General features: G+C 28.3%; 1 protein-coding gene across 2 annotated transcripts in view; it reads right to left on the reverse strand.

Annotated features, from left to right (window-relative positions):
- The window catches only part of LOC149055500 (protein outspread-like), a 93,042-nt gene that overhangs the window by 46,669 nt on the left and 19,019 nt on the right, over positions 1 to 27,354 (reverse strand). For both annotated transcript variants that reach the window (XM_089225290.1, XM_089225289.1), the window contains exons 2-3: positions 25,275 to 25,355; positions 8,601 to 8,666 (exon numbers count right to left, since the gene is read on the reverse strand). In XM_089225290.1, coding sequence (XP_089081416.1) covers positions 8,601 to 8,666; positions 25,275 to 25,355 — 147 coding nt within the window. The remainder of the gene's footprint in view (positions 1 to 8,600; positions 8,667 to 25,274; positions 25,356 to 27,354) is intronic.

The following is a 27,354-nucleotide window of genomic DNA, read 5'->3' on the forward strand; positions in this document are numbered from 1 at the left end:
AGGAACGCAGGAGAAACGACAAGACAGGGAAGTTTGGAGACAATACATATGTTGTTGCGGCAATGGGCCTGAAAGGCTAGTAAAAAGCCAAAGAAGAAGAATAAGTTGATATATACATATACACATATATAGATGCATGATGAGGAGTATATTATTCGGTACCAAACGTATACAAATTCACTCTCATACAGAAGTAACACGTCTGCAGTTGCATTATATATTTACAATAGATCAAACAGTATACATCACATAATATCAAAACCGATTTAATAAAATCCGAAACGTAAAAACTCAGTAATTTAAAAATACGGAAAATGTTTCAATTTCTTGTGTGCTCTGATCAGTAAAACATCAATAAATAATAGTAAGTATATTGTTAATATCATAAAAAAAGGTTGAGTAGTGAACACTGATCGTGCGATATTTGCACGTATGTATACACTGCAGACACACAGTAATAATACAATTGGCATCAGCAGTCGATCTCCGTGATAATATCATGACATATTAATATATTATATCTATATATTATATAACATACATATTATTTTTACTACAGAATATTATAACTCGATGACGGAATCGTGACACTGCGACAATATAGTACCACCGTCCACCGCATCACCCTATTGACGTCGTCATTGCAAATTAGACGAACCATTTGTCCCTCTTAAGTCTTAAGCCTGGCTCAGACTAAGAAACATTTGTCAGAAATATACTTTGCTGACATCGTCATCGACAAATATTTATGTTACCGCTCATGATGAGAAATAAGAAACATTATCGATAACAATTTTTTCTTTGGTTTGGACGAAGTTTTAGGGCGATGACAATGTTTATCTCCCTTTTACAATAACTAACTACCTAGTACCTAGGTGTAACTGGCTTTAAGGGCTTAACGTTTCCTAAATGTTGTTTAAAGCTTATTTTATATTATTTAAATGAGTTTTAGCCCCCCCCCCCAAAAAATCTCAAACCCTATTTGCGCCAATGATGATATCACATGTACAATGGTACCTATATACTTAAATATAAAATATTACTCATGTACAGTATTTATAATATTTTTATTTTTAATATATTTAAAAGACAAAGTTAAGTTTTCAAGGTTTCATAGATCAATGGCAGTTTATAGGGAACTGGTTCTAGATACAGCGCCTAATTCCCATAAATATATATTTTTGTTTAAACATCCAAACTTTAGGTTTTAGCTTCATCTCACCTAATTTTCTCCCAAAGGCATTGCCATAGATCAAACACCACGGACAAGCCACCATCAATTATCATCGTGTGACACGATGGATATGGATATCGAATAGTAACGAGAACATATCATTTGATGGAACGCAATATAGTTATCGACAGGTTTTTTTGCAGTTCATTTTATTACTATACATAAAACATATTATGTACGATACCCGCAGTTACCTTTATGATATTAATAATTAGCCGTCGCCGTGCCGTGCCTCGCCACTGGTGTTCTATTATTGACCGAAGTGTGTGCACAGTGGGGGAGGAGGACACCGATATTGATTCAATAATAATTATGTCCGACTTTTCGTACCTTTTACCATTTTTTTTTTTGTGGTATGTATTTTATTATGTACCTACACCGACATGACTTTAGGAGTAGGCACGTAGTTTTTGTCATACTATAGCAGAGCTCTGAGCATATACATATTAAATTAATATATTATTATTTATTATGGCATATTGGCATTGTGTGTATTTTGTAAGATATCAGAAAACTGCACGTACGTGTTTTCGAGGGAAATATAATTAAGTGCGCCGAATCGGTGGACGGCGAAATATTTTCAACGTATTATACAAGTATAAAATAATGATAATATATAAAATATGATATTTTCATACAAGTGTTTCTATATATTATACGATAGGAGAGGCGAGGTGAAAACAGGTAAAAAAAATACTAGCACCATTTTCCACGGTAGCCTATAAGAGGTGAACGGACCCCGTTGGGTTTCCGTGTTCCATCGCTTGCCGTCATCGTCGTGTGTATAATACATGCAGATTTAATATTAGCCTTGATCATCATCAATACAAAATCACGATAATAATAAAATAGTGATAATAACAACGACACGTTGAAGATTAGACGATGGTTATATTATATATACTTAAACTTAACGTATTATTATTATTATATAGCCGACCGGCACGGGCAAGGAGGCGTGTTTTTAGAGAGAAGCAAACATAATAATAATATATAAGCACGTTTTGTGAGGGAATTTATTGAATACGAATAACAAAATGAAAATTAAATAACTCATAACTAATTATTACCCGTTAATGCATTATACTTTTCTCTAATATTTTTTTAATTAGAATTTAGGCACTTAGAGCTTTTTTTAAACAATTAACTTGTCAATTAATATTAATCGCCTGATCATCAAATAATTAATATCCAGTTTTGATTTATTTAAATTAAATCCTATCGTTTTACAGTAAATGATGGTACTAGTATAAAATATATAGAATAACTTATTAGATGTGTTTCTACTTAAGAAAAGTACAAATAAAAATATAGTATAAACTGATATCAATGAAAGGGAAAAGATTTTAATAGTAATATAATAATAATAATATTCATAATAATAACATATAGGTTGGTACAAACTATACATACATTATATTCATGTTCATTTTTCATTATACGAGGTACTAACGATAAAATATGTACAACTTCTAATAAAATATTCAATCATTAATTTTTATGGACAATTATTTTACTATTGTTATTATATCAACATTAATCAATAATCTCCAAACAATGTAATAATATATCATAATTATTTTAATTATAGGTCATAAAGATGTAATGATAATAAATTGCTCATAAAAAAAAACATATAAAATAAAATCAATTTATAGAAAAAATGATGACAAGCCGTACATCATTATACCCAATCATAATAATATTGATTTAAGATAATAATTATCGAAGTATAATATAATACATAACCCCTACTTGAACAATAATATTACAGCACAATAAATTCCAAGAAATTAAAAACATCAAACTCTTGATTCACGCTCAAAAAATTCTAACTATTAATATGTTTTTGAGAAAAGTCAATGAGTCAAAAAGTGAATAGTAAAATTCCTTATTTCAGATTAAATATAAGTCTTGAATTGCCAATAGTCAATAGATACATATTTTCAAATGTAAAAATGACCTATTGTGTAATGTTGACAGACTAATATCAATTTTATATGATCACTTAATGTAGCTGAAATACATTGCAATTTGCAATTATTTTGTTTTAGTATAAACTAAAATTACAACCACAAATAATAATAATTAAGTGAAATACACATTACTCTCTCTTTGAATAGATACGTATACAAGTTCTGCTTTAAATTTCGAGAAAGTGAAATTTCAAGTTGAAAATTTGAACTCAACAGCTACCGCGTTCTCGTATCACCTGTTTTTATATTCACATTTCACATAATCATACATCGTTAGTTGTTACAATATTGATATTATAAATATATATATAAGTTATAACTAACTAGAAAATGCGGTTAGGTACTTATATTTCAGCGGAACGATGAAAATTAGTCGACGAACTGAAATGTTGAGGTTTTAATCAGATAATGAGGATAACGCAAGAGTCACCACTATTTCACATACATATAGACCGTGTCGAAAACGCTCTTACTTCGGAAAAAGTTATTCGTTTCGATTTCAATTATGTATACCACAGCTGCAGTTAGGTATGTTGAAATTCTAAATATTGTTTTAACTTTTATAGTTTTCAATATACCTATATCGCGATATCGTTGCTTAACGTCTTCGTGGAAAAATACTTACAGAATATAGTTTGACTGTAATAATGTACTTGTTGAAATTAAATATAAATAATACCATTGAGTATAGATAGTATATATATAGTATATATATATATATATATATATATATAGTACTATCTATACTCAATGAATAGGTAATATCATAATCAGGCAATAGTATACTCAGTAAGCAGTATCAATTATTATTATTATTATTTTTTTTTTTTTAACAACCTGATAATATTAAATATAATAAATGAAGATCCTCATGATGATATAGGACGGTATAATTATTTTATTAAATAGATAAATCATAAATATCATAGTTTATATTAGCTTATATAAAAGTTTTACATAATTTATTATTATGATTTTCAGCAAGAACACATTATTTTAATTTGCCTAAATTTTTTTTTTTTAATTGTCTATGTTTGAGGTGAATGAGGTATTATTATGAAATGCGGATTGGTTATAGGTACCGAAATTTTAGTGAATTATAGTATACCTAAAAATAAAAATAAAACTCTAGTTTCCCACATGCATAACTATAATTAATAATTAATAACCACATGTTTATTTCGTTGATTACTTAGTCATTTTTCTTATGCATACATCATCCATATTGTCTGTAAATGTGTATATAATGAAATCAAGATCATTGTGTGATTGAAACAGTCTTAAAGTCTTTATTTACTGGTTTCTAGCCATAACTTTTGAGAATACCAAAAATATTTTCGTCACGCATTTCTTAATTATACTTTTAAAGCTATAAATTATATTTAAACGAACGTATACTTCGGACATATAAATATTTAACAAACAGATGTCACTATAATATTGATGAACGTAAGAATACGTATTTACTATTGAGGTATAAAATATAGTTCTAACTACTAACTATACAACTGCGCTAATTTACGTAGTTTGTATAAAAATCATAAACTCATAATAATAATATTAGGTATATAAGTAATCAGATATTCAGAGATTTCTAATAAATTATATTCCATGTATATAACTATATAAGATATATATATAAGTTATAAACTACTGTGTTAGAAGCAATATTATTATTATTATACTGGTATATACTAATAGTCTGAACAAAAAAACTGTGTACGGGAGAGTACAAATACAAACCCTAAAACCTCAACTACACACACACACATATATATATTAGAATATTGTTCACTCGAGGCGGGTGGTTTACACATGTTTTACGATTTATTACGCGTCAAGACGATAAAGATAGATGCACGTCTATTATAATAATATAAAAACGAATAATATGGCGTGGTATAATACCCTCGATACATATAAATCGTAAGCAATGAACGTGGATTCAATAAAGTCATGTGTGTAATTTTGCGATCAATTTTTTTTTGTCTGACTAATACTGTTTTTATTTTTCTTCTCACACAATAAGGCGGTGTTGGCGCCTTACTTTATCAGATGAGATAACTAAGGGTCGTCTGTATATAATACCTACGTATTGTAATATAAATAAATGTACTCCAAATCGATATAAATATAATATAATAAGGAGTGGCAGACTGACACGGCTGATGATACTTATAAGGCACTCAGTAATATTAAGGACGACAGTTTGAAATTTAAAAATCTAGAAATATTAGATTTTGCCTTAAAATGCATATTTTCTAGTAAGGTGGCTTAAATAAATAAAGTTATTCTAGATTTTATATTATTCTATACGCATAATAGAAGATGCGTATGCTATAATAGCCAACTATATACACCAAATGGAAATTTATTGAAGTAATATCTATTAACATTAATTTTAAAATTTTTGTTATGATATTCCTAAGCGAAAATATTGTAGACATATTTGAACTTTACAGGATAACTATATAAATAAAATAGAAAAATACATCATATATAGAAATACCAACATTTTGACTACTTACCTACTTATTTATAATCGACAAACGGTAAAAAAAAAATTTAAAACATCTATGGAATAAAATCGTCGTACCCGCACGTACTTTCAACCATTATAAGTACATCATCGACAATTTAAGTTCAGCAGGATAAATTTTACATGTTGACACAACAAGTTTTAATATTAAAGTGAATTAACCTATTATCAAACTTATAGTGCCTAAAAACATTATCTTTGTTTGTACATCGGTTTTTATGATATCTATACAAACATTTTTAAGTTGTAATATTTTATATACCTAATTATAAGTCATAACTCGCTTGAAAATTAAAACATCACAAGTAACCGTGGCATACTAGCACAGATAGTATTCTCATCCATTGAGTTTGATAACGCAAGGAAATTCGCTCTATAATATTAGCTAACAACACGAAATTTGGTTCTGCTAAACGCAAACTTAAAACTTTTTAGGTACCTATGTTGTACGTATGTAACGGCGAACAATATGCATGATATAATGTGACATCCTCTTAAAAATAAATTCTTAATAATTCGTATATTGTTTGTCTAGCCGTTGAACTTCGAACTATATAATATCGTTTATTATTATACCCAGATTCGTCTGCTGTAACACGTTCGGGCTACGCACAACGCGGTGCGGCAACGGCGGCGGGCGCAAACGAGAGACGTATGTGGCGGCACATCTCATCACACACACGCACACACATGTGTATATACACATCACCCATACACACGCCACACACACACGCGCGTGTACATGGACACGCATATGTGTGAGGGAATGCGGTCGGAACCCGGGCCGACGACGACGAGGAGTTAGTGCGCGTATATACATATACGACGACGCGCGGCACACAAGGTAGATGACCTTGGGATACGACCTCCATCGGGCCAGGTGAATGTTTGTATAATAATATTATTATATTATTCGATGTGTGTACGGATAGTAATAATAATATGTATCCAACCGCATTGACGACGACGACGTTTTTCGGGTAAACGATGATGGCGACGACCAAACAGCCGACGGGGTAGACGATGCGAGATGTAGATGGAGATTGAGATTAATCGTGAGAGAGCGAGAGGACCATATCAAGCAGCACCATCGATCATCCCTGCGGATTCGATACAATTATATTATTGGCGAACGATCGACGGACGCGCATTCCTCGACAACTGCAGTGGTGTTCACCCTTACTTATTATAAAATCAGTATTCAACACGACGACGGTTACATTGTATTTTATCGATAGGGGTGTTTTTTATTATTTGATAGTGAACGTTTTTCGAAGTGCATGGAGAGATCTATAACATTATAGAAGGGATTATAAGAAATTATAAGAAATTATATCGTTTTATATGCAGTGCGCACATACAGCAGGGATCTATATATCAAAGGTTTAAGAAATGATTATATTATATTAAACGCGTTTCAAATCGATTAACCTCCCCGTCGCCGTGGCCGCGGCCGCACAATAATACGTATATAATCGATAGCTGCACGGATGTCCGCAATACAATAATACGATTATTTTGTTTTATTATACATACATACATTTCTATACTCTTCCCAGAATAGAGGCAACTCGCACCTCTACTGCACAAAGTATGGTTCGTCGATATTTCATTATCATTAATAATTAGGAATAATATCCTGAATATTCTGATCGCGACTTTGGAGATTACAGAATAATACTGCACTTAGAATAGTATGAAATTTGAACTACGCCATTTTTATTTTTTATTTCCTGTATGGGTGGCTGTATATTCCTACTTTTCATTATATACTTATATGAGATCGGATGTCATATTGACGGACGTTATTCAGACTGCAACAAGGCCAACTGCATTAACCAGTAACCACGATTGATTAATTTTCAACATAATATATGCAAGTTTTAAACCTCATAATATTAACTACCTACAACTTACTGTAACTATGATTTATGTAGATATCTATGAATATATTTTTCATTAATATTGAACAATTTTTGCTTTGTTCATTTCGACTGTGTCAACAAGAATGGTTTTTAATTAGTGATAAGATAATAAAATTAATGCAATACTACAGTTAGTATAATTTAATTATTTTCTGTTCTTTAAAATGAAAATGTAATTGCTTTTGAATAAGTAAACAGTATAGCAGGCGCTATATATAACAAGTGTAGTACAAACAAGTTATTAGAAAAATGTAACGGAGATAATATAAAGCTATATTATAAAGACTATTTTTTTATAGTTAATTAAACAATGACTAATTTAGTATATTATAATACATTCTAAGTGAATACCAAGTAGCATTGAAAAAATGAGAACTATGTTAAGTACCATTAAACTACAATATTATGAGACTTCAGATATGTGAAACCCATTTATTTTATAGTATAACTACAATTTAATATCATAGAGTTGATGATGGTATTATTAAGATTTTGAAAATGGAAAACCATTTCTGTAAGATTGATTTACTAGAAATATTAATTATTTAGCTTTTATAAGTTTGAATGTATATGTATATAGGTACCTACGTAAATAATTTTTCATTTCAGATTTTCAGATTGGTTGAGTTATTAAATAATCAGATTTTTCTATATTTAAGAAAGTGAACAAAACCTCGTAAAGTTGGACCATATAGAACTATATATGAGTGGATCGTGGGTACTTATTGATCCAGGGCTTATAACATGAACGACAGTGTGTCTATAAATACACTGCATATAATATATATATATATAAAGCCCCGGACAATGCCAACAATTTCTCCAGCTGTCGCAGACCATATGGAAACCATTATAAATAAAAACTTGCAATGAGCTCACACGTTTTGTGGCCTATATGAGATACGTTTAAGTATAGAAACACTCACATGTTCGTCCAGCGAATAAATCAGTTCTCCGTCATCGAACAGCACGAACCACCTTCTCTGCCATCTCTGAAAAAAAAAAAACAAGAAGATATAATTATATGATTACTATTCTCGAGTCTCGCTCCAATTTATTTGTTAATGTTTTAAATTTAAAAAAAAAAATCAAATTATTAATATTTAAAATAAATATTAAGCGAATCATATAATTTCAGTCGAATAATTGTAATCTTGATATTAGACGTTTATTGTTAAATTATTGGAATAATGTTTAAGTTAATCTATATCGGAACTCAATCATAATCCAAAATATAAAAACTTAAAATCTACGTGTACAATACTAAAACTTTGAATCAATATCACAATAATATGTGCAATTATGCATACGCAAAATTGATAGACTGGAGATAATGGTGTCAAATTCGGTCCTGAGGGAACATATAACTATATAGGTGCCTATCTAAGTACCGTTAGGCTAGGTAAACGCTGAAAAGAAACACCAAATCATTCGATACTCTTATAACAATACAGTGCGAACGAATGCAAAACCGAAGGCGATGCAAAATCTGTATACCTATTATGTACTCCGGTGTCTGTAAAGGAAAGACAGGTCAAATATCGCTGAATCTCAATCCAGCTCATTGAATATTATTATATTTTCTTTTTTCTGCGGGCACGTCAGAATTGGTAACAATAATATTAGAATATCGTCAGTTCGGTGCTGAAGGATATCATCCAATGGGTGTTGTATATATAGACCAATGTATTCTACCATATAATGTGTACTTAATCAAAAATACCATACAGACTAGATTCAACGGTACAAGTATATTATACAATTATACTATAAATTTAAATACGGTTTTGAAACAATTGTTTTCTATTGAAAAAATCTTTGGCAATACGTTTGCCCTATAGGTATGTTACATTTATGAACAAAAATATTATAAAAATAATATTAATAATTACTAAACACCTACACTTCGCTTTCAAATCTCAAAGTTCGCACGTTTTTATTTTTAGTGGCAACCAAAAACGCCGGACGTTATTATTTACATTTTCTTTGAGTGCAAACAAAGCCGCAAACGCACAGTGTTATTTTTATACATATAATATATAATATAATGTATTAAATACCAATTTTTTGTACTTAAACATCGTGTAAAACTCTATGGGAAAACACTTGCGTGCCTAATAATGAGACTTTATACATCCTATATTTTGCACTGTTCTATAATTATAATTTGGCAACACGTGGGTAAAACTGAAACGCTGATTTCACTGTATCACAAAATGAGGATAATTGCGTGTACTTAAGAAGCGGAACGCCGGCGTGCTAATTACCTTTACTATGTAATTGTATAGCACAGTAAAAGGATTAGTTACTTTATTGCGTTCAAATAAAATAATCGTGTTTAAAAAATGAAGATGAGTGATGTATATATTATTTTTATTTATATGCTCACATGAGCAGCAGCAGGCTATATCAATGTCGAAAATATTGTCAAGTGTTCTACGGACCATAATAAGACGTGACTGAAGTTACGGAAACGAAACACCGAGCAGTGTTACAGTGAAAATACATAACATAACTGATTTGTCATTCCAGGGCTGTGAATTTAATGCATTTGCATGTTTTTTTTGCTACACTTTATAAAAAAATGGATTCGGTCAAAATTTGTTTTGACTTATTTGTAATTCATATACTAAATTTTATTTTGCATATTTTCGCATATTTCATGGGTTAGGGCATACAAATGCATGTTTTAATAATATTTTTGTTTAAATGCTTTTTTTTTCGTAATATTTACATTTTTTCGGTCAATCTTATAGTAGGTATAAACTATAACTTTTATAGTTTTATCGAAATAATTCTATTTTTACTCGGGTATTTAATGTATAATATTATTGACTACCTATTGTACTATTGAAGTCGAGATTAAATTAATTTGCTGATATCAACTCGACGAAGACCAAGACTAGTTAAGATCAATAACTCATATACTCATATCAAGAAGTAAAAATACTAATATTTAAACTAAAATTAATAAAAAAAACATTTACTAATGAAAAAAATAAAAATAAAAATTTAATTTTTGTAGTTTTTTTAGCATATTTTAAGAATTTTTAGAACATATTTTGTCAGATTTTAGTGCATACATGCATGCATATTTAATAGTTTTTAAGTGCATTAAATTCACAGCCCTGGTCATTACTATCGTTGAGTGACATAATGGCGAAAAACATATTAAACACACTAAAGTTTGCAAAAAATCAATTTAAAATAATTGATGATATAACTCTGGAGGTGTCTATCTACTTTTATAATAAATTATGTATTGTACATTTTTAAGTAAATAGGTAACATCTCATATTCCGCGGTTGTTTCTTGCTTTTAAATAAAATATATTTAACTTATAATTTTCAATGGAATTTTTTTTTACCATAGATTTCTTATACAATTATTATTAATCCCCGTTTTTATATTTAACAAATTGTTTGTCAAATATCTATAATCTTAAAATGAATAATAAATAGCAATTTAACGTATAATAATAATAATTTATTGTGTTTATGTATATAATACATATAGCGATATAGGTATTATCAAACATTGATGTATATATTATTATTTACGTGTATTCAAATATTATATAAAAATAGTTCTTGTAAAAAATATATTATAAAGTTTAAAACAAGTCGTTGAAATAATAAAACATAGTCATGCTAGTATACTTTTTAAAGTTTATATAACTTAATGATTTTAAAGATTATAACGTAAAAACATAATATACATACAACTAATTCATTTGGCGAGTTTATTTAATGTACTTACTCATATTACAAAACGATTATTATGATTATTATTATTTACTACTGCAGCCATATATTATATATATAACTATATAATATTGATATTCTCTATAGTATAATAAAAATTGAATAATACAAAGTAATAGTGTAACTGCAGGTACATATTAATATAAATGGCCTTTTCTTGGCACGGTTTAACTTTAAACTGTATATATTAAAACTACTAAGTTTAATAGGTACTATAAAAATGCTTTGGCTGTGTAGTGTATATAGGTATTGAATAGTACTAATAAAAATAAACGATCAATGTTAAACGAGTTAGGTACTATTTTGTATTTGTGTTTCAGATTCGTTTTTCAATTACATTTCACTGATGCAGTGGTGCAGGAATGTCGAAGACAGTATAGTAAATAGGTAACCACTAACCAGCAACAACGATAGACATGATTTTTACTTTAAAAAAAACACGGTGCACATACACACAAAGAAAAAACTCGTAGGTAGTCATATTCCGTATAGATACATTGTATTTTAGTATGGAAGCACTTAAGCAGCCCTAATATGAAATCCCAGTCACATATTATTGTATATTGCATTTGAACCAAATGGACGGATGTTCGAGGCTATGGCAAACATGCAGATACCTATAATAATATTCTATATTATGTATCGGAAAGAAAGAGAAGCTTCATTTTACGCTTTGCCGTAATGACTAATTAAAACCTGAGTATCGCAAAAAACTTACTAGTAGGTAACTATTATAACGTGTAGTGGACACATGTCAAAATATAGTACACTTTTTTAAGATACTAGAAAAAACAAGTGTCTATAATTTATATTATGCTTGTCACAATAAGTGGATGCACGTCAACTAGTTGATTTAGACACATACTGAATAAACTTTCAGTGTTGTAAAGTTTTTCTCAAGTTATCTTAAAAAATATATACCCTATCAACAGTCATTATACAATTAAATAATGTTTTTACTAGAAATACTAAATTTATTGAAAAACATTAATTTAGTTATAATGTTTTAGTAATTTATATTGTAAACGAGCATAATTACCTGCAAAATCTGACATCGGACACCATATAAATGAAGGTAAATTAAAACCGGGATGTCATATAGAAGCGCAAAATTAACGCAATTACAATATTGTTAACATCTCAATCCTTAATTCAATACACCATGTTTCTTAATATATCGATTTTGTAATCAAAGTTAAGTTAACTGATATTTCTTGGCAATTTACCAGTTTCGTGTTTTTTGTAGCCTCAGTGCAGTGTGATAAAAAAGTTTCTCAATCGATTTTATGTCATTACGATTTAACATATATCTTACGCTCCGTAAATTTTACTCGTAATAATAAGTTATGAACAAGATTTCTAACAGGAAATCTTAACAGTAATTGCTTGATATACACGTGTAAAAAATCATAGACTTAAAATAGTACCTATAAATTCGAATGATCTCGAGAAACAACAGAATTGAAAATCAACTTATAAAATATTAATACCAAACTTAGTATGTAAATGAACAAAAATTACAACTCTACTAAAAGTATTGAATTTGTTGATTGGTGACGATTTAAAACCATTTAAATTTTTAACAGCCTGATCTCATTTTACGTATACATATCATATAAGTACTAATATTTACATGTGTATTGAATTTTTAAAACGACTGCGTCATACACAGCTGCATAATACATAAAATCGTATAAATAATTCGATAGAATCTAAAATATAGACACTCAATAATCGACATCCTACTCATTGGTTTCATTTAGTTTCATTTTTTTTTTAGATTAAAAAAGTTTTAAATTACAATGCTGAATCATATTATGTAATTCCCATCTATTCAAACTATTTGAACTAATTTGATTTGTGAAATTCCCATTTATTAACATTATGCATTAATATATACCATAAAAATACGTAAGTACTCAAAATTGAATAAAAACATCGTAATAGTGTATTAAATTTAATTTCAATAATGAATCATTACAAATGAAAAACTACGGTTCTGAGCGGAGACAGTTCGTCAGTAAACCTCCATATTTCTAAGGATATTTCATATTATTTTTATATGATATTATAGGTTAGGTTACTATAATGAATAATTTATTTTCCTATTAGTAATTATTATAACATAATAGCATACATTATTATTCTTAATTTATAAAGCCAATACCAAGTACTTACCATGAAATGGTGTGAAAATGGTCATGGTAAATTTTTATTATTATTATTATTATTATTAGTTACTAGTATAAAACTATGATATGCTCATAATAGTCATAGTATAAAATTGGTCTAAATAAATTTCAAATGCAATTTTATATAAAAATAATATTATTTACATAATAGGAAAAAGCTTTTACTTACGAATAACAAATTTATCAATTATTATACATAAATATTTAAAATAATTACAATTTAAAATTACTATAAATAGCACAGAAATATTTTGAAAATAACGTTATTTCTAAATTCCATAAAATGCTAATATGTCTACAGTTTTTCTACCAAAAAAACACTATTAAATCTGAGAATTGATTCACTATTACTACTCCAAAAAGCGATGACAGCAACGGTCAAAATTAATTTTTTTTTTAACTAACACATATTATTGTAAAACTATAATACCATTCCGTTTAAAATCTAAAAACGTTTTGGAGTACCTAACTAAATTATTTTCAAGCTGCAGTTTTATCAACGTGTGTAGATTATGAGGTTGGAACGGAAGTGAAAAAATATATCGATCGATCGGGATACGAAGCGTACCTCAAATAACTGGCCAACGAAAATTATTACATGATATGATATGTGAATTGACTCGAGGACGATGAACCCATTTGGCGGTGAGATGATTGTTTATTCTCATACACTTGTATGTGCGGGTCAAGTCCATTCCAACGTATATATGTAAAGAATAGAAAAATAATAATAATAAAACAAATCGGCCATCATATTCGCTCTTTTGTGAACGCGTATTATTATGTACACATGCGGTTTTCGATAATGATATTGGATTGATAACACCAGAGAAATAGTGCAGAGGTCCACGGGTGGCCGCGGTTGTACCTAAGCATAATATATAAATATAGGTATAATGTACATACTATGTGGCATTGGTAATAGAATTCGAACAGTACTACATATTATAATGATATGTAGAATATAGTAGCGGTTCTTTTAATCTAACAAAATAAATAAGACTTAATAGATTTTTTAAATTTTAATTACACTAACATTGATTGGTTTTGCTATTCATATAATATAACTGCAGTAATATACCCTCGGGGGTTCGTAGAGAGCATAATATATATATTATGTCTAAATATAGAATTTCACAATAGAAAATAAATATGGAAATTAAAACATTGGAATTGAATATTGAAAACTATAGATACAGGTCTATTAATATATAATATTGTTCGTTATTCATTAAATATTACAATAGTATATTAATTTTAATTTCAGAAGTTAACCAAAAACTATCATTATGGTTGCAGAAGCTTCTTTAGCCAATACTTTAAATGCCGAACGTCATACTTTTATTTTAGATTCTGAGCGGAGAGATGAATCTATTAATTTTACAATGATATGTATTTTTTTAGTCTGTGTAATGTGTACTTACACAGTTACATAAGCAACAAATAGTCAAAATAATGCATCAATTTCCAACTTCAGTAACTTTTCTGGTGGCAAAGTGAATCTAGCTGGTGTTTTCAAAAGGTCAAAATAGAACATTTTCAGTATATTTATAAAACTAAACCAGTTTAGGACAAAATCGATTTTATGCATAGATGTAACTTAAAAACAACTAACGAATAGATGTAAGTTAAATAGATACTTGAAATGTTTACCTAATGTTTATGCTATTAAAATCCATATACGTTGTATAATTTTAAAAATATTTTGACCTTTTTTTTATTCTATTAGTATTTTATAGGCATGAAAAATTTTTGATTTTCATTAGTTTTTATATAACTGTCAACGAAAAAATGTTCTCATACGTAGGTACTTAATTTGCAATTTTTTATGATTTCAATGAATTTTGACATATTTATAAATTATAAATAATTGTTGAAAATTTAAAATAAAGTTTCTTATAAAGTTATCTCATAAATATTTAAGTGTTACCAAAAAAATTTAACTAAAAATATATTAGAAATATCATATATAGGTATATATATCATATAGGCTGACAGACTACGGATGCCGCTCAGAACCGTTTTTCATACACAATGATTTTTTATCATTAAATTTAAACTTAACACGACCTATTCATTGACTCAGATAACACCTAGTGTACAACAGCGCGGTACCCACCTTTTTTTATTTTATTAAAAATGCAGAAAAAAAGGGTAAAATCTGTCTACAAGAACAGTGATTCGTAATTTTAAATTATTTTTATTACATCATAAGTGTATAAATATATTATAAATGTCATAAATCTACAGTTTAATATGGCTTACTTAGTATTATATACTATATTATTTTACATGCACATATGCATACATGACCTAATTGTGCACACCTTTTATACCAGCTGATGTTTTAATCTTTCACAGCGATTAATCTCCCTTTTTCCAGCTATGTAACTTCCGTTTTCAAGCACTCCTCGATGTATAATATGAAAATCAAATTTAACGCAATCTGCCTCCGACCTACTTATTATTAAAAGTTATAACTATTATTTCCCACTCTCATCTTGAACTCGTCACGCCTACATACCAATATTATTATAAATGCAAATTTAAACATATGAAATTAAAATATAATAAAACAATATTATTAAATTATTACGTACACGTATACCTATAAATTGTCGTCGTGTTCATCTTCGATGCAATAAAATTATAAGAAGAATGATTTGAGGTGGTTTTCATAATGTTAAAAACAAGCAGTAACTTAATAAATACTTTTTAATTATACGAATAAAGCGATGTCCAATGAGTAAGTTGAAATCTATAAAGAATCAGTTTGATCATAAATTTGAAGGTCATGGTATGCAGTGTAATGTGTAAAGCACAGATACATAGTATTAATTACAAAATGTAGTAGCAATTATTTCATAGAAATTAACAGCTGTCAGCATAATAATTTATGGTAACAATATGGAATTGAAAATCTATATTTCCGAACAGCTATATTGCAAATTAAATATGTAAATTACATAATTTTTATTTATTGAACTTAACATAATATTCCATAATATTATAACTATTTGTTTCGTTAATCAATTTAATATTATCTCAAAAGTATTTCTTCATTTTAATCTCGTACATGAAATGTAATTCTATACAAATGCAGCATAGTTAGGGTGTTCCAATTAAGAATCTACATTGATTAATTTGAAAAGTGTTGACTTTTTTATCGTTATCATTTTGTTATTTTCTGAATGACAACATTTTAAATTTTATATTCCAAGGCTATACAGTTTTGAGTATTTTGGTAATGTATTTTCATTTACGGTCACTTAGGTCACACATCCAAACATAACTGTCCCCATCCTTCACTATTTTTCGTCAACATTAAATGTTAATCTTCATGCGGGTAAAGTCTACAATATCGCTTTTTACACAATATCCTGCCATCGATTTTGGCGTTTTCCTAAAGGTCTTTTTCCTCACGGATTCTCTTGTAAAACTCTGTCTTAGATTCAGGTTCCTCCACATGTGACCTACCCATTTCAGTTTTTTTTCTTTTTATATAATTTATTATATAAATATCTATTATATAAATAACATAACGATATGCCTTTTACTCAATTTTTCAATTTTTGGGCCAAGACAGGGTTCATATATTCTTCTTAATATTTTCTTAAAAACCCCTCAGTCTTTACTCCTCGGTTTTCCTTCCAGTCAAATATTGAGCTCCATACAATACTAAAGATCTTATTAGCGTAATGTATAACTAAACTTTTTGCTTCTTTAAAAGTATTCTTGACTTAAATAAATTGTTTAAGACGAAATGACCATTTGAATCTTTTTAGTATCTCATGCTTTAAATTGTTTGATAGGATAATCATTATGGTCAGATTTTGGCCAAATACTCCGAAAAAACATAGTAGAAATATAAAATTAAAAATATATTATGTAAATAATTTAAAATATGATAATGATAGAAAATACAATTTTTTCAAAAACATAGTTTTTCAATCGCATCAAAATTAATAAAAAAAAAAAAAAATTAAAACTTTTCGAAACAATTAATGATTGTAAAAACAGTTAGATGGATCATCTTGTATTACCTTATAATATGTGCATATGAATAATATTATATTTGTTTATGGCTTAATTGGTATTACAAGTTTAGGTACAACATATGCCTAACTAAATTTAGTAAGTACCAAAATATGTTGAGTTGTTATTATATAATACACGTTAATAATCAAGCGTAAAAACAAAAACAATATTTTTTTATTAATTTGATTCCATACTTCTGTAATTAAATGCTTCGTTTCTACTACCAGAGGTAGCAGAAATAAATAATTATTTTAATTATTTAAAGTACCTATAATATGCTGTATAATTAAACGTGAGAACCAGAAAACATTTAAATTTATACTTTGTTGTTTAGGTCTAACTCATATACTATAGCATATATTATACATTAGTAATACGCATTAGTGTAATTAAAAACATCGATTAAAAATAAAATAGGTATAATTTTTTTTTTTTATACTTGTATAGGCAATATTTTTTCTCATGATATATAATAATAAATAATAATATATTACCAATTAGTGGCAATAATAATTATCAATTTTTATTAACTTTCAAAACTCTTGTATACTCCATAAGTATTTATATTGACAAATAACAATTGAGATGAATTAAATGTATACCAATAGGTATATATATAAACTATAATGTATCGACTATTTAATGATCAATTGTTCATTATTATGTACAGTATATAGAATATGAATTATAAATATAAGTATTGATCATCATAAATCATAATACAAAAAAATATCAGATATTTCTTTTTATTCTTTTTATTATTCGTAATATTATAATTTTTAATAAAACAATAAATTGATATAGTTTTTTCTTGAAATATAGTTATAGGTCACGAGAAGATTATGAGTCTGATACGAACGTGTAGTTTACTTTACGACTTTATTGTGAAAATAAATATTTAAAAACCCGACACTCCTGCTATCACAGAAAAAAAGATACGCGTGTATCATCAAAGTTTATCTGAATTTTCAAGGACATATTAAATACATGTTACCTTTACTACTACAATGTTATGGACACCACTGCCTGTTAGCTCAGGGCAAATTACACTTTAATTACCGGTTTGAAAAAAAGTAATAATAACAACAACAATAAAACGTGAACGAATCGTGCGTTACAAAATCGTTAACAAATTGTTAGTATAATAACACAACACCAAACTAGTATCAAGGTCGATGAAATATAATATAAAATACTTTGGCTGTAAGGCGTGATGACTCGGAAAAATGTTTAAGTTTGAAATTCCAAGTGCGAAAAAAAATCCCAAGGAAATTTAATGAATGTACGAGTTTATGGGTACGATCTGATGACAGGTTACTTGATTTGTAAATCCACTTCAAGCGGCTGTCCTTAACATCGCGGGTAATATAGTGTAAATGTACGCACGAAGTACAGAAAGAAAATCACCTAAATGACATCAACACCACCAGGTCTATAGTTAAATCCAATTACAAAACTAGATACTTATTCATTTTACGTGCTACCCTAGTAAATTGGAATTACTGAATTTTAAAATACTTTGGAAAGAAATCATCAATATATCATATGATATTAAATACTATAGAAATATCCTTTTTTTATATTACTGATTCAAAAACAATGCTAAATCTTGATTGCTTGAAGTAATGTATATTATAACATAAAATCTAACCGTTAAAATTACGAATCCGTTTGACGATACCGTCAATACCTGCGCAACCATATCATATAATACGCATTAATATTTAATACGTATACCTACCTAGATAAGTGTACACTGTACAGACACGACTGCAGTCTACTCATCGTTAATATTTCGAATGCCTGATTACAATATTATGTTCTACACACGGTTTTTTGCAGTATTTATCCTTCACATGTATACGTATACGTAGAAGGATAGTTTTTATGCGTGTGAAAAATCTTTGCTTCACTTGTAATATACGATACAAGTACCTACCAGTAGTATTACACTATATTATAATAAATCCAATTTAGTGATTTACAATATATACATACATTAAAATTCGTATGTAATATACCTATATATATAATCGAATTTCGCATTTTCTTGGGTATAACATAATAACGTATAAACGATAAACGTTATTAACAAACTCATCTCAATATAACAGGTCCATCATTTGACACTTATATTACTACCGGCCACCAAGATAAAACAATGATGACGTATGATTCGAATTTATTGGTTCCACTATACGCGGCTTTCTGATTGTGCTCAAGACGTGGTCGCCGCTCTGCATGTTGCCGCAGTAAAACGAAAATACCGTAACGCCATTGGTTTACATAATATGTATATGTATGTGTATTTCAATGCGTTTTTTTCATACCATTTCGACAATTCATGCATTTTCCGCGTTTTATGCAGAAATCGCGATTAAATCGATCGGCCGCCGAAGGTCTCTTATCCCGAACGCGCACGGTGAAAGTATATACCTATATATAACTACACTACTACCTACCTATACTATACCTAGTATACCTACATGTTTCCTTTCCACCAGCTCTGATCTACCGCTACACACGGTCAAATCGATAAGCCATTATATTCATGTCATACATAAATGCATAAACGCGTTATAATATAAAAAAAGTATAAGTACGCACCAATACATAATACAATAATGCATGCAGCCATTGCACCGATCAAACCATAATCCTTTACATATTATATTAACAAGACACCATTATCTACGCGTATTTATACCATGGTGCACCATCGACACTGATTAGACACGATGCTGATCTGTATTTAGGGTATAACGGAGAAAATTAACGAGTGATATGGGTCATCTTATGGATATATAATATATATATAGATACTAAAAGTGCAATAAGTACATAAGTATTATATTTTATATAGTTTCGAGTTTTGACACATTCACGTAATAAAAATGTGTTTTATTACGATACACTTCCTTCATAAACATATCTACTTATACACCTACTTTATTTTTCTACGAATATATAATATTAAATTAATTATCGGTGTAAGCTGCGTGATATGATACATGTATCTTTTAAGTTTCACAGAATATAATTTATTATATGTTTACTTTTTACCCTGTGCAACAATCCTAACTCCATCAGTTTTATTTTCTTACCTGTACCTAATAGGTTATGCTCAAGTAAAACTTAACAATATATTTCAACCAAAAAACTTTCAAAGTCATCTTAAATAAAATCTCATATAAACTAACGTATAATATACATATAATAATAGTTAACATCTTTTTATTTCAACATCATTGTATTATTTATATCGATCTATAAATATTTATCCTGTGTGGATCTGGCCTTCGTCACACATCGTACGCCAAAAAGGGGGGCTAGGCCACTTGGCCTAGTCAAGCCCACGCGGCACAACAATGCGAAATGCACGTAACGCCAATGATGACGTTTACCACCCGTCTATATAAAAGTGTGTGCCCTATGCGCACGCGAGCCATCCTCATTTGGTAACGTCGATTTACCTATACACTATATTATAGTAGGTATACACTATTATTTGACAACGACGACGACCGTTCAATCGGCGTTGTATGATAATATTATGTATACAAGTTTTGTCGGGATAGGCACGCACCGCACACTGTCCTTACAGCGACGCCCACTAGGAAAGACAATACACCGTCCCCGCGTATACTGATCATTATTATTGTATTTCATGTTACTATTATCATTATTTATTATATATGTCTAATGATGAAAAGGAAAAATTTTACATATACACATACATACACACAATAAAGGGCGTTGTTGCTATATGATATTACATCATATTAGAAAAGATAAAACAAACGGGTATATTCCAAATCCAACGACGACGGTGTGATATTTGTTGCGAAGCGCAGGCTCTGTTTAGAAGAGAATCACTAAAAACGTCTACTACAAATGAAAATACATATTTTTCATGCAAACAAATTCAAATGATTAAAAATATTCACATATAATAAATGGATTATCAGAATTTTTTTTTATTTTCCATAATCAGTATATACTCAATCAGTATACTTAAATGTATTTTAATTACTAAAGTATCATAACCGACTGATGACACAATGCTTTAGAGATGGTAAATTACAAAATATTATTAGAAATAAATTGTTATAAAAAAACTTGTTTGTTTAAAATATTTACTTATCACTTGGGAATGGATTTGAATGTAAATTACATTTTTTTTCTGAATTTCCATAAACATTGTTTTCCAAACATAAAAGTTCATTTCATATACCTATCAAAGAATTAAAAAATATAACTTAAATTTTGCATTTTTTTACATTTTTCTGTTATTAAGTATTTTTTGTACAAGAATGAATAACTTTTTATACGAATATAGTTAAAATTCATTCCATAAGAAAAAATAAAATATTATTACCATACCTACTTCTATTTCTATAAAAAATTATGTTTTTACCGGTACAAATTTCAGGGTGAAAATAAGATAAGAGTTTAAATAATGACAAAATATATTTCTCTATGTTCCAAATAATTTAAAAAACTTTTTTAAGGAAAGCTATGTTTTATAGATCTTTTAAATCCGTTCCTTAGAATTTAGATATCATTAATATGCGATTATGTAAATCGTGATATAATAATACTACTAACCTATAGAAATATTAATTAATATAAGTATTGTATACAATTTTAGATATGAAAATCATACTAATAAATAGTAAATATACCATTTATAATAGGTAAGTGTATTATATCAAGAAATATACCTACCTATTTAGATATAATATAATATAATTTTTTTTTTTACTGATATTTCTAGTAGCAAAAAATAAATAGAAACATGAACATTCAGTAAATTTGTATTGTTTCTACAAAAAAAAATTCATCAACAACGAAATTTATATACTATAATATAATATATATTGTGTGATTATAGATATAAAAAAAGGATCATCTATTACGTGCTTGTTCGGCTTGACTGGTGGCCGAAGTCACGTCGCTGTTGTCGCTGTCGTTGTCTTTGACTCCAGCCACTACCCGTGTTTGGAGTTTTTTTTTCATCGTATATATTATTTTCCTTATTTTTTGACCGTTAATTTTTTCTACTACGGTCGTCTTCCGTTAATAACAATACTACGTGACGAACACGTATACCCATCCTGTTTCTGTTCTTATACTCCTGGTATAGGAATACAACAACAACAAAACGTGTATACGTACAACATTGTGAGTATATAAATATATATATATATATATCATACTGAGTACCTAACATATAATAATATTATATGATTATATGTATACTATACTATACAGGATGTGCGCGTTGTCTTAAGTGGTGGCTGGAACGCGTGTTCTGGGCGAGAGTTTATAAATATAAAACATGATGACAGCGGGTGTATCGGTCACCGGAGGAGTACCATTAACACACGACTTACACGTCAGTACGACGACGAAGTCTCAGCGAATTTCAAATACATAATAAGCAATAATTGCAGAGCTTTTATAACATTTTTTGTATAAACGTAATATACTGCAGAGAACTTAGAAGGCCGTGTGCGTTTTCCAGCTATTTTCTACATTTATTCAGACAGACAGGAAAACGGAAAAACGGTTGTATATGATGTGAGAATGAAAAATAAGTGTCTACAATTTTTCGATAAAACGCATTAATATAATCTCCTCTTGAAACGACAACTCCCTGTAGACGTCCAGCAACTATCGGACGATTTCGTGATAATAGTATATGTATATATTTTTTACCCTTTATGTCTCTTCTGCACTGCAGTTCATTTAGTATATTATATATACCTACTCACTATTTGTCATATAAATATATAATATTATGTTTTACACAGGTCTGTCTTGAACTAAAATACGATATTAATACGCACAACGCGTTACAACGATCAGGCGATGTGTACGTGCTCGATAGATTAAACGATATATACCTAGTTGATTTTAAAAATGGTTTCTTGATTTGAACAAAAAATAATTGAATAAATCTAAAAAATGTCCAATATAGTATACAATAATAATATAAGCAAGTAAATTGTTATGCGTATGAAATATATAATCGATGTTGTTTCGACAGTAGTTTAAATGGAAAATAAAAAGATATAATATATTTTTCAACCAAAAAAATCTTAAGGTACTCTTATCATATATACCTACGTAATATAGTATTACCTATGTTATTTAAAATTTTCACTTTAGTGCTTTAGAGCTTTAATAATATTTTAAGCAAACAATATATTTACCAAACAATATAATTTTTCAATATATTCTAAATAGTGAATGGCAACAATATAAAATACTATAAACTCTCATCACATCTAGTGCAATAATAATCAATTTACGAAGCCCAATACTACAGTTATTTATATCTATAAATACAACATTTAAATGATTTTTTTTATTGGTGAAAATATTCTACGTAGGATAGGCCATTAGATTTAAAAAAATTTATTTAATTACAAATAGTTTTAATGATTTATAAAATTAAACAGTAGATGCAATATCGTCACATCGATGCAAATTGCAATTATATATTTTTGAATTAAGTGTAAACTAACTAAATATTAATCATCATATAAGTAGTATAAATATAATAACTAAATCTTCAATCAAATAAATTTACTTTTGCACCCAAGTTTTTGTTATTTTATAAAACCCGACAAGTTTGTTAACTTTTAAAAAAAAGTATTTTTTTTAGCTTAATACCTTATAATACTTTAAGTAGGCACTTATACAATTTAAAATAAATATAATGTACGATTTGTTCTTTTATACTGCAACATAGCCTAAAAGGTAGTCAGAGTCAGTCAGTGACAGTGACATCAATATAACTATACTATACGTATAGGCTGGTATCCATGACACATTACGAAAACAATGGGCAATTTTCGCTAACCACGATAACACGAAAAAACCCATCAAATTAGACCTCAGATAAAAGTTTTTAGATATTAAGATTCTTACTGCGTTCATAATGTTGTGTACCAGTCATTAATTTTTACTAGCTCACACACGATATTTATGAACGATGTATGCACACTGCTGTATATATAGGGAAAAAATGATAATAAACAAAATTATCTCGAAGTAAAAAAAAAACAAGTTGTGAATTGTGATCATTACTGCATTATTATGGTAGGCCATTAAAATTATATACACACACTGACCACGATCAACTGTTGTAACAGTTCTCTTCTTATTCCATTCAAAACGTAATTATGGTCAAAAACTTTCTGATAAAAAAAAAAAAAAAGAGAAACCAAAATAATATCATCTATCCCTTAGGTGAAAACACCATTGACGACTTTCACTATTTCCGATTGACCGGTTTTTGCGATTCGAAAAAATGTCTACCAGGTAAAAAACCTGATTCGCGAGGGATTAATGGAGCAAAACAATATTCACTTAAATAAACAAATTCGATCATCTTATCTAGTAAATAATACACATACATTTAGAAATTTATATTCTATAGTAGTAAAATGATTTTCACTAGAATTAAATAAAATTAAATACCTAGTATCTTCCAGTCAACAATGATTTGTAAAAATTTTAATTTATTAAAACATTATATTCGAGTAATGAGTAAATACACAACAGTAGAAGTAAAAATGTTTTCTAAAATATTTACCTTTGTTCGATTGATGGGGTTTGTAAAGTCTCGCCCAGGTGCAACGAATAAATATCCGCATTTCACAGCCTTCCTTGTAGCCTGAAACAGAAATTTTAACATTATACATTATTATCGAAACTACACAATCGCATTCGCTTTGATATACATATTTCATTATTTCGTAATATTTAAATAGAGTTGATAGAATAATTAATATTACTTCAGGAATTGTTTTTAACAAATCAGACCGTAATAAATATATAATGTTTGATATTATATCTAATAACGAGATAATACGTTTGTTTTTACGCCGTTTTCATAATTATAATTTAAAATCATTTATAACTACTCATTAGTCATTATTTTATAAAATATTTTGACAAAAACAATCCATTGACGTATAAAAACTAAATAAAAATATATAAAAACCAACATAACTTCCGTATACAGATTCTTCAAATTATAGTCAGGTCAAAAGGTAATAATTTGCCTACAAGTCAATGACACCATGGTTTTGGTACTAGAGCATAGTATATAAGTATACTATGTTGGTGTATACTCGTAGGTCTTCTAATTCGTTACCTGCATGTCGTGTGTGATGGATTACTGAGAATTTTTAACGACTTCTTAGATTTCACACAGGATTAGTGAAAGAAAAAGCTTAACAAGGAAGGATTTCGACACTTGTTTTGCTCTAATTTTAATGGCGTTAAATACAATATATTATTAAACTTAAAAATTTAATTAATACACTATCGTCTATGCCCTATTGTTTATGGTAAATATGTACTTATTTAATATATATTAAGACAAAATCAGTAATAACCAACGAAAAAATAATATCATATAATAATATATACCTAAAAATTAGACGTAATTTTCTGTCCTGATACAATATACACAGCTACTATTGTTTTGTTCGAGCCAAACTAGCAAATGTTGTTGTTAACAGCAGAGTAATTAAAAAAACAGTTGTTTTATTATTCGCCCAGACGCGCAATGTAATAACTAATAAGCATGTTTCAATATGGTCGTGAAAAAAAATTAAATTACTCCTATTCAGTTGCACCGTTACGTGTTAAATTATTGTTGGCATGAACAGTAAAATCGTCACAGCGAGTTTTAAATGTATATTTTACATAAAAAATATATTTTTTATATGTACAAATAGTATGAAAAAACAACACGTCCGAATAATACGCATATATTATTTTTATATCCGGTATACGAATATTAACGACAAACTGCTAAATTCCGAACTTTTAAATTTTTTAAAGGCTTTTAGATTTAAGACTTAGATATAGGTATATATACATATATTATATACCTCTAGGTATTCATTATAACACAAAAATTACATTATATGACTAAGAGAAAAAAAGATTTTTTCAAAAATCCACATTGAAGTATAAAGTAAAAGTATAACATAGTGTTAATATATATGTATTTCTCCATACAACGAACGTTAAAAGAAAACTGTAGTTATAACGAATAATATCTGAATATTATTAAAATATGTATGCTTATTAGCTTATTATTACTGTTCATATTAATTTATCTTATAAATAATACAGCCATTTTTAAATTAATGAGAATATATAAAATATACTGATTTAAATATTATTATTGAGGAGTTGATCCCAATAGATACCTATATCATATACGGATTATGGTGAATATAATTCAATAAATGTAAATCTATAGTTTCATAATCTACTTATTTGTGTAGGTGCATGCATATATTTGTTTTGTTGGTTCGTTTATATATATCAGAGGTTCTCAAGCTTTTTTGGTTCACGGTACATCTTTATACATCACAAGTTTTCGCGGCACACTCAACACAAATGTAATGAAATAAATTACTGTTTTTAATATTTTTACCAGCATAATTACAAATATCAGAAACGTCTCGCGGCACACCTATAATAGTCAATCTCTCGGCACAGTATTTTGCAGGGGCTCACCAGTTGAGAACCAGTGATATATATATATATATGTATTAAAAGAATTGTATCGAAAAAATAGAAGGAATAATAATAATTGCGCATCTGTGTGTCTGGTTTCTGGTACTCTACGTTCTGCTGCACCAATTATATTT

Source organism: Diuraphis noxia, unplaced genomic scaffold, assembly GCF_037042655.1.
Source record: "Diuraphis noxia isolate RWA-SAM2 unplaced genomic scaffold, SU_Dnox_SAM2 contig0004, whole genome shotgun sequence".
NCBI classification, from domain to species: domain Eukaryota; kingdom Metazoa; phylum Arthropoda; class Insecta; order Hemiptera; family Aphididae; genus Diuraphis; species Diuraphis noxia.